This window comes from Chlorocebus sabaeus, chromosome 20 (assembly GCF_047675955.1).
Source record: "Chlorocebus sabaeus isolate Y175 chromosome 20, mChlSab1.0.hap1, whole genome shotgun sequence".
Lineage (NCBI taxonomy): Eukaryota > Metazoa > Chordata > Mammalia > Primates > Cercopithecidae > Chlorocebus > Chlorocebus sabaeus.
The window spans coordinates 129,013,932-129,030,492 of NC_132923.1; the positions used below are offsets into that span (position 1 = coordinate 129,013,932).

The window sequence follows — 16,561 nt, forward strand, 5'->3', positions numbered from 1 at the left end:
TAGTAGTCAAATTCATATGGCTCTCTCCTGTAATCCGAGCACTTTGGGAGGCTGAGGCAGGTAAATCACTTGAGGTCAGGAATTTGAGACCAGCCTGGCCAACATGGTGATCTCTACAAAAATCAGATGGGCGTGGTGGTGTGTGCCTGCAATCCCAGCTACTCTGGAGGCTGAGGCAGGAGAATGGCTTGAACCCGGGAGGCAGAGGTTGCAGTGAGCCAAGATCATGCCACTGCACTCCAGCCTGGGCAAGAGAGCAAGACTTTGTCTCAAAAAAAAAAAAAAAGAAAAAAGAGAAAGAAGACCAGTGGTCGCAAAGGGTTGGGAGAAGGAGGAACGGGGAAATTATTGTTTAATGGGTATAGAGTTTCAGTTTTGCAAAATGAAGAAAGTTCTAGAGATGGATGGTGGTGATGGTTGCATAATGTGAAGATATTTAATATTCTTGAATTATATACTTAAAAACAGTTCAGAAGGTAAATTTCATGTTATGTGTATTATACCACAATTAAAAGTGTTAATTTTTAAAAACGGGAGTAGTGAGATTTCATGGTCTTGCTTACTTCATAAGCCTTAATATTTTTTTAAAACACCTAAGTTTACTCTCTTTTTTAAAAGTATTTTTACACACACACACACACACACACACACACACACACACACACACACACAATTTGTCTTTTTTGAGACTGGCTGGAATGCAGTGGTGAGATCATAGCTCACTGTAGCTTCAGTTTCCCAGGCTCAAGCAATCTTCCTGCCTCAACCTCCTGAGTAGTTGGGACTGTAAGTGCACGCCACCACACCTGGCTAATTTTTTTGATTTTTATTAGAGACGCATTTGGCTATGCTGCCTAGCGTGGTCTCCAACTGCTGATCCTCTCACCTTGGCCTCCCGAAGTGCTGGGATTATAGACGTGAGCCACCGGACTAGGCCTACTTGCTTTTGTTTTTAACTTGAGTCTTCAGCCTCCCATATCTTGATACTTGTGGGAATAAAGATCTCATTACTAGTACAACCATCACTACCATTACCACAGCTGCCACCAACACTGGTTGGGCCCACTGGTAAATCAAAGCTTTACTGTTCAGGCTATTCACAGAAAATCTCATTGAGAAGACCTCATAACAGCAAAAAGACACTTAGGTCCCATTAAAGTTTCTGCTTGGTATGAATACCACGTCTGGTGTGAATCTTACATCTTTTTTTTTTTTTTTTTAACTCTTTTCAAACATGCAGACATATTTGAAATATGTAACAAATCACCTATCAAATGCAGTCAATCACACATCAAAGCAGGTGTTTCTACTCTTTATTGTCCCCTAACATTCCAACTGGTAGAACAAAAAACCACCTGGAGGCAAAAAGACCTGTGTTCAAAATCCAATGAACTGCATGGCCTTGTATTAATTATTTAACATGTGTATACCCTACTTCTTGCTTATTGGTAAAGAGGGAATAATAACACCTACCACAGAGGTAAACTGTGTGGATTAACATTTTCAATGGGATCATGCAAGAGCATGACCTATATTAAAACCACTACCTGGCCAAAATACATGAGTATATGACAGCCATTATTATTGTGCTTACTTGAATGTTGATTTCTTGAGAGACAGTCTGGCTTTGAATCCAATTATACATCTTGGCCAGCTCCTCCTTTTGCCCATGAGAAAACTGGGGCTGCTGCTGCCTCATACTTTCTAACTTTTCTAGGTCTTCTTTTAGTACAACTTCTTTAACCCTGAAAACAAACAAACAGAATCTTAATAGTCCTGAATAAGACACAGGGTTCTTTTCATGTCATGTAAGAACAGCACTTCTTTTTTGGCTGGTAATACACCTTACATTTTCTAATACATGAGGCATACATTAAAAAAAAAAAAAACTAGATCATTTCCTTGTCAAGTTGGTAAAGGCCTTCTTCTTGGTGGAAAATATCTATACGATGTTTTAATGAGGTGTATGGAAGATAGAGATTCCCCTTAGCTCTTTTCTTTTAGAATGGGGCAAAAAAAATCAAGAGCCTAAAACAAAAAGTTCTTGTACTTGTGTGCCATCTTGGAAAGCACCGACTTTGTTTCCTTGTCTCGTGATGTGTAAGATCTGTTTAGTCTGGATCTGAATATAGGTGACACTATCTCTGCCATCCTTAGTTTAAGAAATCATTCATCACTTGACTTCAAATGAGTAAATTTGAAAATACATTTCTCAAAGAGAATTTATAAAACATTCAATAATTATTTTGTCTTTAAAAACACATTAAGAAACCATAGGCCAGGCGCAGTGGCTCACGCCTATAATCCCAGCACTTTGGGAGGCCCAGGTGGGCAGATCACCTGAGGCCAGGAGTTCAAGATCAACCTGGCCAACATGAGGAAATCCCATCTCTACTAAAAATACAAAAAACTAGCTGGGTGTGGTGGTGCATACCTGTAATCCCAACTACTTGGGAGACTGAGGCAGGAGAATCTTGAACCTGGGAGACAGAGGTTGTAGTGAGCTGAGATGGCACCATGGCACTCCAGCCTCCAGAGTGAGACTCTGTCACAAACGAACCAACCAACCAACCAACCAACCAACTCCGTCTCTACTAAAAATACAAAAATTAGCCAGGTGTGGTGGTGCACACCTGTAATCCCAGCTACTAGGGAGGCTGAGGCAGAAGAATCGCTTGAACCCAGGAGAAGGAGGTTGCAGTGAGCCGAGATTGCTGAACTGCACTCCAGCCTGGGTGACACAGCGAGACTCCGTCTCAAAAAAGAAAAAAACCACAAAAATAAAAAAAGTGGGTCTTCTAAAGTGCTTTCTTACCTCTCAGGTACCTGATATGTCATGAGAACACACTCAGGTGTCTGCCGTATCATTCTCCAGATGGATTCTTCAGCGACATTAGGAAATGTTTCTTTTTTCTGTACATCCTGAGATTGCTGCCCACTTTGGGAGATTTTAGAATAAACACTACTAGTAAAGTGTATACTGCTGTCGCTGCTTCCTGTCAAAAATCAACAACAAATAATTAGAAAAGACCTGTCTGACTGATTTGCCAAACTGGCTCTCATTCTTCAAAGACTCTTGCCTCGGACAGTCCTCCCCCTCAGCCAGCCCAACCATTATTTCTGGGAAAGTTCCTCCTCCCTATGAACAGCCTCCTGGTTCTTTGGTCTTCCTGAGATCTCTTTTTCCATTCCTAATGAGCTACCACTCTCAAGGTTACATACATTGCCCTTTATCATCACCCATAACTGTTCCATCTCCAAAATCATTAACATCTCAGCTTTACTTTCTCATTGGCTTGTTCAATTATTTCAACTATAAATGTGTTAACAGTGTCTTAGTCTTCCTGTAGTTCCTTCATTATTCAGCCTGGAGTCCTCAGTTCATCATTCAGTAACATACCTTGCAATATCTTAGACTTATTTTTCCCTCTGACTTTTCATAACTGTCAAAATGCCAACTCCGATAAAGACAATTATTGACTTTGTTCTTACCTAAACCCAAGTAGCCAAATACGTAGAGAAAGTCACATACAACAGGGTACAGTGTTTCTACAATAAAAAACTCATCATCACCAACCTCAAATGCACCATTAAAATGCTACAGTTCTCTGGTCATGTACTAACCTACCCCCAGCAATGACTATTTTCAACCTCTCTATTTCCTCCCTCAATCTCACCTATTTTATAAGGAAAAAAGCCATCAGAAAGCAAATTAATCATCTTTATGATACCAAACATACACAATTAATGATATATGTACCCCTCCTCACCTTCCTCCTCTCACAACAGAGAAACTGTTCATCCCAAGGACCATCCCTTTATGGCTGCTATGAAGCCTTATGGATCATTCCTTTCCTATCTAGCATGTGACCCTTCTAGATCCTTCTCACTGACTTTGAAAGAATTAAAAATACCAATTTGTTTAATTTTCTAAAAAAAGTATGTAAATAAAAAAGTAATAAAAACATTTTCTTCATTAAAAAATATCTTTAGGTTGGGCATGGTGGCTCACGCCTGTAATCCTGGCACTCTGGGAGGCCAAGATGGGAGGACTGCTTGAGGCCAGGAGTTTGAAACCAGCCTGGGCAACATAGTGAGGTTCCATTTCCATAAAAATAAAAAATTAGCTGAGTGTGGTGGTACGTGCCGGTGGTCCCAGCTACTCAGGAGGCTGAGGCTGGAGGATTGCTTGAGCCCAGGAGTTTGAGGCTACAGTGAGCTATGATTGCATCAGTGCACTCTAGCCTGGGTAACAGAGTGAGACCTTGTGTCAAAACAAAAACAACAACAAAACACCCACACAAAACAACTTTAAGAGGTTTTTACTGATTAAAGCAAAAATAGTAACAGTGTTATTGTGGGTTTACACGTTAAAATGTATGACAAAAATAGCACAAAAGACAAGGAAGACATGGAAGTACTCTGTCTTAAGGTTCTAATATATAAAGTGATAGAATAGGTATAATATTTGAAAGTAAACTGTGATAAGTAAAAGATGTGCACTGTAAAACCTAAAGCCGGCTGGGCACGGTGGCTCACACCTGTAATGCCAGCACTTTGGGAGACTGAGGCGGGCAGATCGCCTGAGGTCAGGAGTTTCAGACTAGCTTGGCCAACATGGTGAAACCCCATCTCTACTAAAAATACAAAAAAATTAGCCAGACGTGGTGGCGCACGCCTGTAGTACTGGCTACTTGGGAGGCTGAGGCAGAAGAATTGCTTGAACACGGGAGGTGGAGGATGCAGTGAGCCGAGATGGCACCACTGCACTCCAGCCTGGGCAACAGAGTCTCAAAGAAAAAAATAAAATAAAAATTTAAAAAAAGTAACTCCTAGAGCAAAAACTTAAAAAAAAAAAAAAAAAAAAAAAGGTATCCTTGAGAAGCCAATACATAATTAACCCAAAAGGAGGAGGGTAGGAGGAAAAAAAGAAAGGGCAGATGAGACAAACAGAAAATTAGTAGCAAGATGAAAGATTTAACTTAAACCTAACCATATCAACATTCACATTCAAGGTAAATAGTCCAAGCAAGAATTGCAGTTAAAAGGCTGAGATTGTCACATGAATAAAAATACCCAACTATATGGTGGTTACAAGACTTACTTTAAATATAAAGACACAGATTAGTTAAAAGTAAAAAGATGGAAAAAATTTACCATGTAAATGCTAATCAAAATAAAGCTGGACTGGATACACTGATACCAGACAAAGCAGACTTCAAAGCAAGACATATTTCAGGATAAAGAGAGCAATTCATCAAGAGGATATAAGTGCATAATCTTAAGTGCATATGCACCTAATAAAAGAGCTTCAAAATACATAAAGCAAAAACTCACTGCACTATAAGAAAAAATAGAGAAATTCACATTTATAGCTGGACATGTAAGAGCTGTATCATAATAACTTATAAAACGGATAGAAAATCATAACAGAGAAAGTTGGATCAACGTTATCAACCAACTTGATCTAATTTACATTTATAGAACACATGACTCAACAACAGCAGAAAGCATATTCTTTTCAAATGCACATGAAACATTTATCAAGATGGACCAAATTCCAGATCATTACACAATGTCTCGGTAAATTTAAAAAATACAAAACAAAGTTATCTGACTGCATTTAAATTAGAAATAAAAATATCTAAAAAAAATCTCCAAATATTAGGAAATTAAGCCTTTCTAAATAACTGAAAGATCAAATAAGAAAATACAAGTGAAATTAGAAATATTTTAGACTGGCCAGGCACAGTGGCCTACGCCTGCAGTTCCAGCTACTCAGGAAGCTGAGGCCACAGGATTGTTAAGCCCAGGAGTTTGAGGGTGCAGTGAGCTGGGATCATGCCACTGCACTCCAGCCTAGGCAACAGAGTGAGACCTTGGTTCAAAAAAAAAAAAAACTATTGAAGCTGCATGAAAATAAAAATACAACATACCAAAATTTGAGGGATGCAATGGTTAGAGCACTCAATAGCATTAAATGTTTATATTGGGGGGAAAAAATCTCAATTCAAAGATCTAACAAGCTTCTACCTTAAGAAATAAGAAGAAATAAAAATAAAAATCCATAGTAAAGAGAAAAGAAGTAATAAAAATTAGAGCATAGGCTGGACGCAGTGGCTCACCCCTGTAATCCCAGCACTTTGGAAGGCCAAGGCAGGCGAATCATGAGATCAGGAGTTCAAGACCAGCCTGGCCAACATGGTGAAACCCTGTCTCTACTAAAAATACAAAAAATCAGCCGGGTGTGGTGGCAGGCGCCTGTAATCCCAGCTACTCTGGAGGCTAAGGCAGGAGAATCGCTTGATCCCGGGAGGTGGAGGTTGCAGTGAGCCGAGATCATGCCACTGCACTCCAGCCTGGGCAACAGTGCAAGACTCCGTGTCAGGATAAAAAAAAAAAAACAGAGCATAAATCAATAAAAAAAAAAAAGTAAAAAAACAATAGGCAAAAAAACCCCAATGAGATCAAAAGTTCTTTGAAAACTTACTAAAATTGATAAACATAGTCAGATTGAACAGGAAAAATATTAATACCAGCAATAAGAGGGGTACATTACTATAAAACCTACAGACATTACAAGGAAAAGGGAATATTTAAAACTTTATGCCAATACATTCAACAAATTAGATAAAACAGATACATTTCTTAAAAGATACAAATTACCAAAGATCACTAAGAAACTGATAACCCGATTAGACCCATATCTATTAAAGAATTTAAATTTGTTGTTAAAATCCTTCTCACCAAGAAAACTCCAGGCCCAGAAAGATTCACAGGTAAATTCCACCAAACATACAAAGAAATAATAGCAGTTCAGCACAAACTCTTCCAGAAAACAGAATAGCAAAGAATAGTTCCTAGCTCATTTTTTGAAGCTAGAATTACTCTGATACCAAAACCAGACAAAGACATTACAAGTAAAGAAAGTGAATGGACCAATATTCTGCACAGAGATGCAATAATGTGTAACAAAACATTAGGAAGATAATCCAACAATACACAAAAAAGGATAAAAGAGCATGACCAAATGCAAGGTTAATTTACTATCAGAAAACTGATGTAATTCACCATATTAATAGAATAAGGGAAGAAAACCACATGATTATCTCAACAGATGCAGAAAAGGCAACTCAGCAGACTAGCAGCAACAGAAGGGAACTTCCTCAACCTGATAACGGCATTCAAGGAAAACTTATGTTTAACATCATACTTAATGGTGAAACACTGAGTGCTTTCCCCTTAAGACTGTGAACCAGGGAAGTGTCTATTTTCCTATTTCTATTAACACTTCACTGTGGGTCCTAGCCAGTTCAACGAGGCAAGACAAATAAATAAAGACATACAGATGGAAAAAAAGAAGTAAGATTATATTTGCAGATAATAAAGACTATGTAGAAAAGTCCTGCAGAATCTACAAAAGAGCTACTAAAACTAATAAATGAGTTTAGCAAGACTGCAGAACACGAGTTACAAACACACAATTTGATTACATTTCTACATGCTAACAACAAACAACTGCAAATTGAAAATTTTAAATGCCATTTACAGTAGCATCAACAATTATAAAATCCTTAGAGATAAATTTAGCAAAACATGTGTAAGAGTTGTAGGCTGAAAACTATAAAACACGGCTGAGAAGAATTAAAACCTACATAGAGAAATTGTTGTACTTGTGGATCAAAATACTCAATATCATTAGGAAGATAATTATTCACAAATTGATCATCTATAGATTCAACACAATTTCAATCAAAACACCAGAAGACTTTTTTGTAGAAACTGAGAAATGGAATCTATAATTTATATGGACAAAGGACCTAGAATATTCAAAATCATTTTGAAAAGAAGAATTAAGTTGAAGGACTTACTTCACCAGACTTCAAGACTTACTTGAAAGTTACATTACTCAAGAGTATGGTACTGGCCTAAAGCTAGCCATACAGATCAGTGGAACAGAAGAGTCCAGAAATAGACCCACACATATATGGTCAAGTTATTTTCAACGAAGTCGTCATGGCAATTTAATGGGGGAAAGATTAATCCTTTGAACAAACAGGGCAGGAACAATTAGATATCCCAATGTAAAGAAAGTATATTGACCCTTCCTCATACCATACACAAAAACTAACTCAAAATGGATCACAGATCTAAGCTATAACTGCTATTAAAGGTGCGTCTCAACAGCATCATGCTAACTGAAAGAATCCTAATACGAAAGATGGCATGCTGTCTGATTCTATATATAAATCATAGGAAAAGCAAAACTAAAGTGACAGCAAACCAGTGGCTACCAGGAGACCAAGGGTCAGGGCAGAGATGGACTGGTGAGGGTCACAGAACTTTTTGGGGTGAAATGTTCTATATGGTGATTGTGGTAGTGCTTACACGAAGGTACACACCTGTCAGAATTCTTGTTTGTACCCCTAAAATTGGTGAATTTTATTGTGCATAAATATACCCCAATATACCTGACAAGAAAAAAGGAAAAAGAAAAAAACCCTGTACTGCCACATCAGTGCCTGGGGAACACAGTGAAAACTTATCACATAGTGAATGCCTGGCAATGGAGTTTGAAACATTGGTTGTCCTGATCCACTACCTGATGCTGCAGAACCAGTTCCGGATGGAGATTCGCTGGGAGGTGACCCCGTGGACAGAACACTGGCAGTAGGATGGGATGGAGTCCCGCTGGGAGGTGATCCCATGGACAGTGTGCTGGCAGTAGGATGGGATGGATTCTCCCTGGGAGGTGACCCCGTGGACAGTGCACCGGTAGTGGCAGGACTGCTCTCACTGCCACTGTTGCCTGCAACACACTGCTAGAAAGTAAGGGCAATGAAAAGACACTTTAATCTTCTTATCACAAAATACAGTAGAGTCCTCCTTTATTCATGGTTTTGCTTTCTGTAGTTTGTTACCTGTGGTCAACCGAGGTCCAAAAATAGTAAATGGAAAATTCCAGAAATAAACAGTTCATAAGTTTAAAATTGTGAGCCATTCTGGTAGTGTCATAACATTTTGAGCTGTCTCATTGTTTCCAGCCTGTGATAGGAATCATCCCTTTATTTCGTGCCTCCACACTGTATGTGCTACCCACTTGTTAGTCGCTCAGTAGCCGTCTTGGCTGTCAGATCTACTGTGGTAGTATCGTAGCGCTTGTGTTCAAGTAACACGTATTTTACATAATAATGGCCCCAAAGTGCAAGAGGAGTGATGCCAGCAATCGGGACATGCCAAAGAGAAGACATAAAGTGTTTCATTTAAGTGAAAAGGTGAAAGTTCTCAAGAAGGAAAGGAAAAACTCATGTGCTGAGAGTGCTACAATTTTAGGCAAGAACGAATCTTCTATCCGTGAAACTGTGATGAGTCGATTTTATAACTGTTCTATGTTATTAGTTACTGCTGTTAATCTCTTACTGTTCTTAATTGATAAATTAAACTTTACCATACGTATGTACAGTATGTACAGGAAAAAACATACAGTATATACGGTTCAGAACTATTCAGTTTCCAGCATCCATCAGGGGTTTGAAACATATCCCCTGGGTAAGGGAGACTACTGTAACTGGAATATCTTCAACTTCATATGTTAAATAGAATAAAATTTACATATATAACTAAGAAGTAAAAACTTTCCAGCCTATCCCTAAGAAGTAAGTTCCGTTGTAAGTAATATTAAGGCACTACTACTTTCTCAGTATCTGCTACATGCCAGGCACTGCAAGTAGTTTTTTTGTCACTCAGCAAATACGTATTGAACATTTTATACGTTCTAGGCACTGTGTCAAACACGAGGAATACAATAATGAACAAAACAAAGTTCCAGATCTCTGGGAGCACCCTCTGCACAGGGATAGGTACTATATAAATACATCATTTAGCCCTCAGAGTAAGTTATGAGGAATTCATCTTTCCATTTTCCTAATAAGGAAACAGAGGCAAAGAAAGGTTAAATAACTTGTCTAAGTGAATCTACCTAACTAGTCACCAAGCTGGGATTTGAATCCATGTCTTAATCCATAGCCCAGGCTTTACTCACTATAATATACTGCCTTGTCTTAGATTTTTAGCAAGCACAGTAATAACAGGTTTTCAAAAGTGAGCATATTTTCTTGATTTGTATCACTAGATTTTGAGTATGTGGTAAAGAGGGGTATTATATCTTGAAGGGAAGGTCAAAGAATCTGTGTAAATATTCACACTTGCCTTGGATTCTATACCTAAATATAGCAACATCAGATTCCAAAGTTTAAATTGCTAAATAAACCTGAGAATGGCTTTTTAGGTAGAGGGAGGAAAAATTATAGGAAGTAGACCAAAAAAGCTTTTGATTTTGAAAAAATAACATGTTTAAGTGTGAAACTATAAACTGCCTACTCTACTGATAATAAAGTAGCTCCTAACCCTTCATACACACCTGTTGTCCTGCGACTGTGCATGAAGAAGTACAATCGTTAAATTGTCAACATGGCTTATTCCTATCTCACCAGACCATAACCCCGGTTGTAAGTAAACAAATACATATTATAGGCAATGAACACTTAAGTGTAATACCTGGATCGCATTTTAAAGAGTGGAGAGAATCCAGTTCACATGAAAACTTAAAAGCACTTTGGAAAAAACCTCACAAAGTATCTAAGAAACTAGAATATAGATGATTCTTTCGTGTCTACTTTCCAAACAGAGCCAGACAGATGTGTTTCGTGTTTACAGAGTTAGGCTGACAGGCTCGCTCACAGCAGCCATGCGGATTACCTACTGAGGATGTCTGCGCTGAGTCCCAACGCGACCACCTTAACTTTAGTAAGATATTCACTTTCTCACTTGAGCACTGAAAATGAGCATCACTTACATACTCAGCTTGTGGGCATGTGTTCCTTCTCATCTGATCTGGAGATTCAGAGCGTCTGGGCATCTCTTCCTGAAGTAAGTTTAACTGCAAGGGCGAGCTGCTCCTCGAAGTAATGAATGGGTGCCCCTCGCTTTGCGCCTCCCACTTTTCCTCCTCTCTCCTTTGGTTGGTTACTGAAGCGGGTGGGTCCAGGGTTGGAGTCATTCCTGACGACATCGAGGGTGATATCCCAGAAGAGGCTGTCGCCCCCAGGAATGGACACAGAAAGAACGATGGCGACAACAGAGGGCAGACAGGGGGGTCAGGCAGGAAAACGGTCATAAAAGTATCCAAGTAAGGAGAAGGAAAAGCTGGGTAAGGTTGCAGGTCCTTGGACAATGGCGGCCCATGCAGGCCTTCCGGTACAGTTCCGGGGGCTGCGTATTCTCTTCCGGGACAGGTCGCGGCTGGGAGGGGAAAAGCTGGGACGAGATAAGGGGCCTGGCTGGGCACCATGGCGGCAGGTGGGAAGGTCCGGCCCGAGGTGTGCGGAGAGGAGGCCGTGGAGGGGCAGCAGGGCTGTGCGTTCTGACGCGCTCCCCTGTGGGGACCAGAGCCGGCGTTCGAGCTGCTGCTGTCTGGCGGCTCCGGCAGCTTCTTCCGTTTGTGCTTCCCTTTCCTGCAGCCGGCCAACTGCGTCTGCTTGGAAGTATAATCTCCTGGAAGGATAAAGATAGAGGCAAATTATGGAAAATTAAACCCAAAAAGAAGAGAAAGATGCCACTTACTGGTAGTTATAAGTAGCTGACAATGAATGTGCATTTGCCAATACTACCAGAATGGCAAAAAGTGGCTCTAAAAACATGAACAAAATTCCGGATAAAAACAGTTGCTATCAAATAAACTTATTTCAGCATCTCTCAATCAGTTTCTCGCAAAAAAAGTTTCCCAGATCTAGGATCTAAGAAAGAATCTACATAAATTGTTGATGTAAATAGATTGTTTTAGCATCTTTCCATCAGCTTCTTACAAGTGAAACTCCTATTGTTTACTCCTTATCTCCTAGTCAAGATACAGTTTGTAACATCTACATAGATTAATGGCATTTATTTTTAAAAACTTATGTACCTTGAAAATATGAATATTTAGCTTTGCTTCTGCTTTCTTGCTGAAGATAGGAGCTGTAGGGGGATGACAGGATCTTTTCTCGGAATTTATCAACATAATTCTGCTCTTCCTTCTGGGTGTGCGCTGACAGAACAGCTGCTGTGAGCCCCACATGTTTAAATTCTTCTGAGGTCAAAGGGGCTGGCTGCATGTTCAGAGTCCAGGGCTCACAGACGAGGGTAGCATCCCTGGCTGAGGTGGAAGAAGACATACTTAATTTTAATTCCTATCAATTATTTGTATTGATTTATTTTACTTTGTTAACTGCCTTTCAATACATTTTTACAAACATTATAATTGCTGGAATACAAAAAATCATTAGTCTAGCATAAAAATTCTTGATTTTCTGTCTTTGTATTCTTTGCACAAATGCACATCTTACAGTTGTAATAATCAATATGTACACATTTATTTAAATCTTGCTTTTATTGTAAACATTTTTCTCCCTGAATTCTTCAAAATTTCTTTTTATCTTTGAATTTATCTTTTAAATAGGCAATCCTGTGATTCAAAAATCAGCAAGTATTAATAAAGACATGTAATAGTACATTCTCCCCACCCCTGTCCATGCTCTGTCTAGTTCTCATTTGTTTCCCCTGCAGAAGACCATTCCGCTGGAGTGCAGTGGCGCCATCTTGCCTCACTGCAGCCTCTGCTTCCCAGGTTCAAGTGATTCTGCCTTAGCCTCCCAAGTAGCTGGAACTACAGGTGTGCGCCACACCACGCGCGGATAAGTTTTGTTTTTATTTTATCTTATTTTATTTTATTTGAGATGGAGTTTTGCTCTTGTTGCCCAGGCTAGAGTGCAATGGTGCAATCTCGGCTCACTGCAACCTCTGCTTCTTGAGTTCAAGTGATTCTTCTGCTTCAGCCTCCCAAGTAGCTGGGATTACAGGCATGTGCCGCCACATCTGGCTAATTTTATATTTTTAGTAGAGACGGGGTTTCACCATGTTGGCCAGGCTAGTCTCGAACTCTTGACTTCAGGTGATCCCCCTGCCTCGGCCTCCCTTGGGATTACAAGCATGAGCCACTGCACCTGGCCCTTCCAATTTATTATGTATGAACAAGCATGAATATAGATTATCTTCCTCCGTAACCCCATCTTTACCCAATGCTCTCCATCTCACAGGTTGTTGGAAAGATATTTAATGAGATCATACCAATGAAGAACTAAGAGCAGAGAGTGGCACAAAGAAATGGCTCGACACATATTAGCTGATAGGCCACTGAAGACTAGCAAAGATAAAGCACAGATCATGTGAAAACCCAATTTAACATATTTGTCACCATTCCTTCATCTACCCAAATTGTTATTAGTGATGAAAATGTCAAAAAGACAGGTGGCAATAAGGAGGAATAGAAAGAAGAGAGTAGAATAATTAACAAGTAATTATGGTGTGAAATGGAAGAGTTTTAAAGAACTCTATTCATTGCTATCACACCAATACAAAAATCTGAACACATGTGTGACTGAGCTCATCACAACTTACAGGATGGTGAAATGCAGGTGAAAGGAACACATTCTTTAAAAGTCAGCAAGGAAGTAGCCTCACACAGTCCCATCTATAATTGCATTAACAATGGCTAACACTAATTGAGGGCTTACTAATACCTACCTACTAGGTACTGTATTAAGTGCTTTTTATGTGTCAACTGATTTCACTGACAAATAACGTAACTGAGAAATACTGTCCAAAATATGTAACCAACACAAACGCGATGATGTTTCCAGAAATACTTTAACTGAACTAAAGGAAAAAATATGTGTAGTTTAGAAGTTATAACTGAGCAAATGGTATTCATGACTTTTGTTTTCTCATCACAATGTAGTTAATATTTAGTATATTTTCAAAGTAAGAGGCGAGTGTGGTACCTGTCTCTGGTGGGACGTGGACAATGGTGTTGCTGTAACCACACTGGCTTATGCCCGACCCCAAGCTCAGCACCGCCGTGGACAGAATCTGTGGAGCTCCTCCTCCTGCGTCTATGGACCGTCCATTTGTTGGCATTTCTGGTTTAGGTATGGTTGGGATTTGCAAACCAGCTGGTGGTGTAAGAGAAACTGACAGTGAAAAGAAAAATTCTCAAGAAGAAATTTATATGAAAGACTCAGTTTACAGAAGTTTGTAACTGAGAAATTAAACCTTACTGGCCATAAAGAGGTACTAAGAAACCAGAATTTTATGCTTACAACAAAATAAATATAAGACATTAAAGAGAAATATGAAGGATGTATTTACAGTTCTTTGAATTTAACTCCGAGGGGCATTCTTGTTACCTTGTAAGGCTTGGACATCATTTGCCTTGTGGTTCTGTTTGTCTTCTTCTGAGGAGGAAGAAGTTGTATTTGTACAGGAGATACACTTTCTTTTCAAAGCTGGAATGTTGTAGCTCTTCAGGTATCTGTAAAAACATAATTAGGCCACATATTCTTAGCTGTTCCCTAACTCTGCCATTTCCCACCTCTTTGCTTTTCTCATGCCACTTCTGTTTGGGATACTTCGTACTTTCTTCTTTGATAAAGTCTTCCCTGACCATCCCAGCCTCAATCACTGGATTGTAACATTTCTTTTACTGTGGTCTTGAATTAACCTTCAAATCTTATGTCACGGGTGTCCAATCTTTTGGCTTCCCTGGGCCACACATAAAATACACTAATACTAATCATAACTGATGAGCTACAAAAAAATCACAAAAAAATCTCATAATGCTTTAAGAAAGTTTACGAACTTGTGTTGGGCTGCATTCAAAACCGTCTTGGGCCACATGCAGCCTGTGGGCCATGGGCTGGACAAGCTTGCCTTACACCATTTAATTTTGACAAAAATAGGTCTTGTCTTCTGAACTATACCACAGTTCCTTCAAAGAAGGAATGTATCTTCTAGCTTTTTGTGCCTTCTGTAATGTTCAGTGTATGTGTGAGGCACACCCCATCAATATCTACTGACTTAATAGTGAAACACTAAGTCAGAGCAACTATTAAAAATTCTATGAAGTCTCTACAGTGACAGTGTATGCTTTTGGAACAGACTTACATGGTATCCAAACTTGCGGTCTCATACCTGATGACACTGTCGATACAGTTGATCTGTTGATAGGATGGGCTGTGCTCATCGTTCCTCAAATCCTCATAAGGCTCAGTGTACACACTATTATTTTTCAGTGTTTGGTGGACGGAAGTAAAGGTTTTATATTCACCTGAAACAGAATAAAGGGATGTGCAATTAAAGGTACCCAGCATGTAATTAAGAACATATACTTTCTTACTAAAATTAAACCATGGCACTTTATCATGTATACAATAGAATATTATGCAGCTATTAAGAATGAGTGCAGATCTAAAATGCACTAATAGAAAGATATCCACAACACACAATGTGTATAAAATAAGGTGCAGAGCACATTACATATAGAATGGCTACAACTGTATTTAGAAAAATAAGGAATGAAACCAAAATTTCCAGCAAAGATTATCAAGGAATGAAACCATAGGTTTAAGGTTGATGGGGAACTTTCCAATGTTGAACTGACACTGCCTGTACAACTGGTCAACCCTGGCAATCACTAAGGGTGGAATGTGGGAAGACCTGTGCATCTTACGTGATGCTGTGTGAAGTACACAGCATCTCCCACGTGGAGCCTGTGTCCAACAGAACTTTCTGTGATGACTGATGGATTATTTGTGCTGACTAGTATGGTAGCCATTAACATACCTATTAAGCACTTGGAATATGGCTAGAGCAACTGAGAAACTAAATGTTAATTGTATTACATTTAACTGTATTGAATTTGAATTTAAATTGCCAAATGTGGCAAGTGGCCGCCATTGTAGATGTAGGTACAGAAAGAAGAAAAAACCTTCAGGCTTAAGCACTAAAAACTTCCTGTAAAGGACAATGAGCCAATAAAGGAGACTGAAAAAGGGCAGCTGGAAAGATAACAGAAAATCCCACAAAGTTCGGCCTCACAGCAACCAAGAATGAAAACTTTTCAAGGAAGGAGTAACTAATTACGTCATGTACTACTGAGAAGTTTTGTAGAAGTGTTAGACGCTGGTCATTTTTAGCTGGCTTGGAAGAGGCTTCTCTATTTTCAGAAGGTATTATGGAAAAATGACTGTATTACCTTTCACTCATTAATGATTTTTAACTTTTAATTTTGAAATCATTTTAGACTTGAAGAGTTGCAAAAACAGTACAATAGAGTTCCTATATGCCTGTCACCCTGCTTCCACTAATGTTACCATGGTCTACAACCATAATAAAATGACCCAAACTAGGAAATGAACAAGTGGTACCATTCTACTAACTGGAAAACAGATCTTCTTTGGATTTTATCAGTTTACCACTCAATGATGTTTTTCCGTTCAGGGTCAGAACTTTAGTGGGATGGCCTTCGATTTGAGTTTCTCTGATGTCTTCTCATGATTAGATCGAGGTTATGCATTTGGGGAAAGAATGCCACTGAGGTACAGTGTCCTTCCTTGTGCATCATCCCAGGGTACATGATGTCAATTTGTTTTGTTACCTTGCTCATTGGTTAACATGGTGTCTCTCG

General features: G+C 39.2%; 1 protein-coding gene across 11 annotated transcripts in view; it reads right to left on the bottom strand.

Moving 5' to 3' along the window:
- Positions 1–16,561, bottom strand: part of PER3 (period circadian regulator 3) — a 58,455-nt gene that overhangs the window by 7,235 nt on the left and 34,659 nt on the right. For 5 of the 11 annotated variants that reach the window (XM_037985084.2, XM_037985085.2, XM_037985082.2 and 2 more), the window contains 8 exons: positions 15,067–15,202; positions 14,283–14,407; positions 13,878–14,066; positions 11,963–12,193; positions 10,856–11,553; positions 8,603–8,822; positions 2,816–2,996; positions 1,595–1,745 (listed from right to left, as the gene is read on the bottom strand). In XM_037985084.2, coding sequence (XP_037841012.1) covers positions 1,595–1,745; positions 2,816–2,996; positions 8,603–8,822; positions 10,856–11,553; positions 11,963–12,193; positions 13,878–14,066; positions 14,283–14,407; positions 15,067–15,202 — 1,931 coding nt within the window. The remainder of the gene's footprint in view (positions 1–1,594; positions 1,746–2,815; positions 2,997–8,602; positions 8,823–10,855; positions 11,554–11,962; positions 12,194–13,877; positions 14,067–14,282; positions 14,408–15,066; positions 15,203–16,561) is intronic. The other 6 variants (XM_007980696.3, XM_007980695.3, XM_007980693.3 and 3 more) reach the window with 4 other exon arrangements.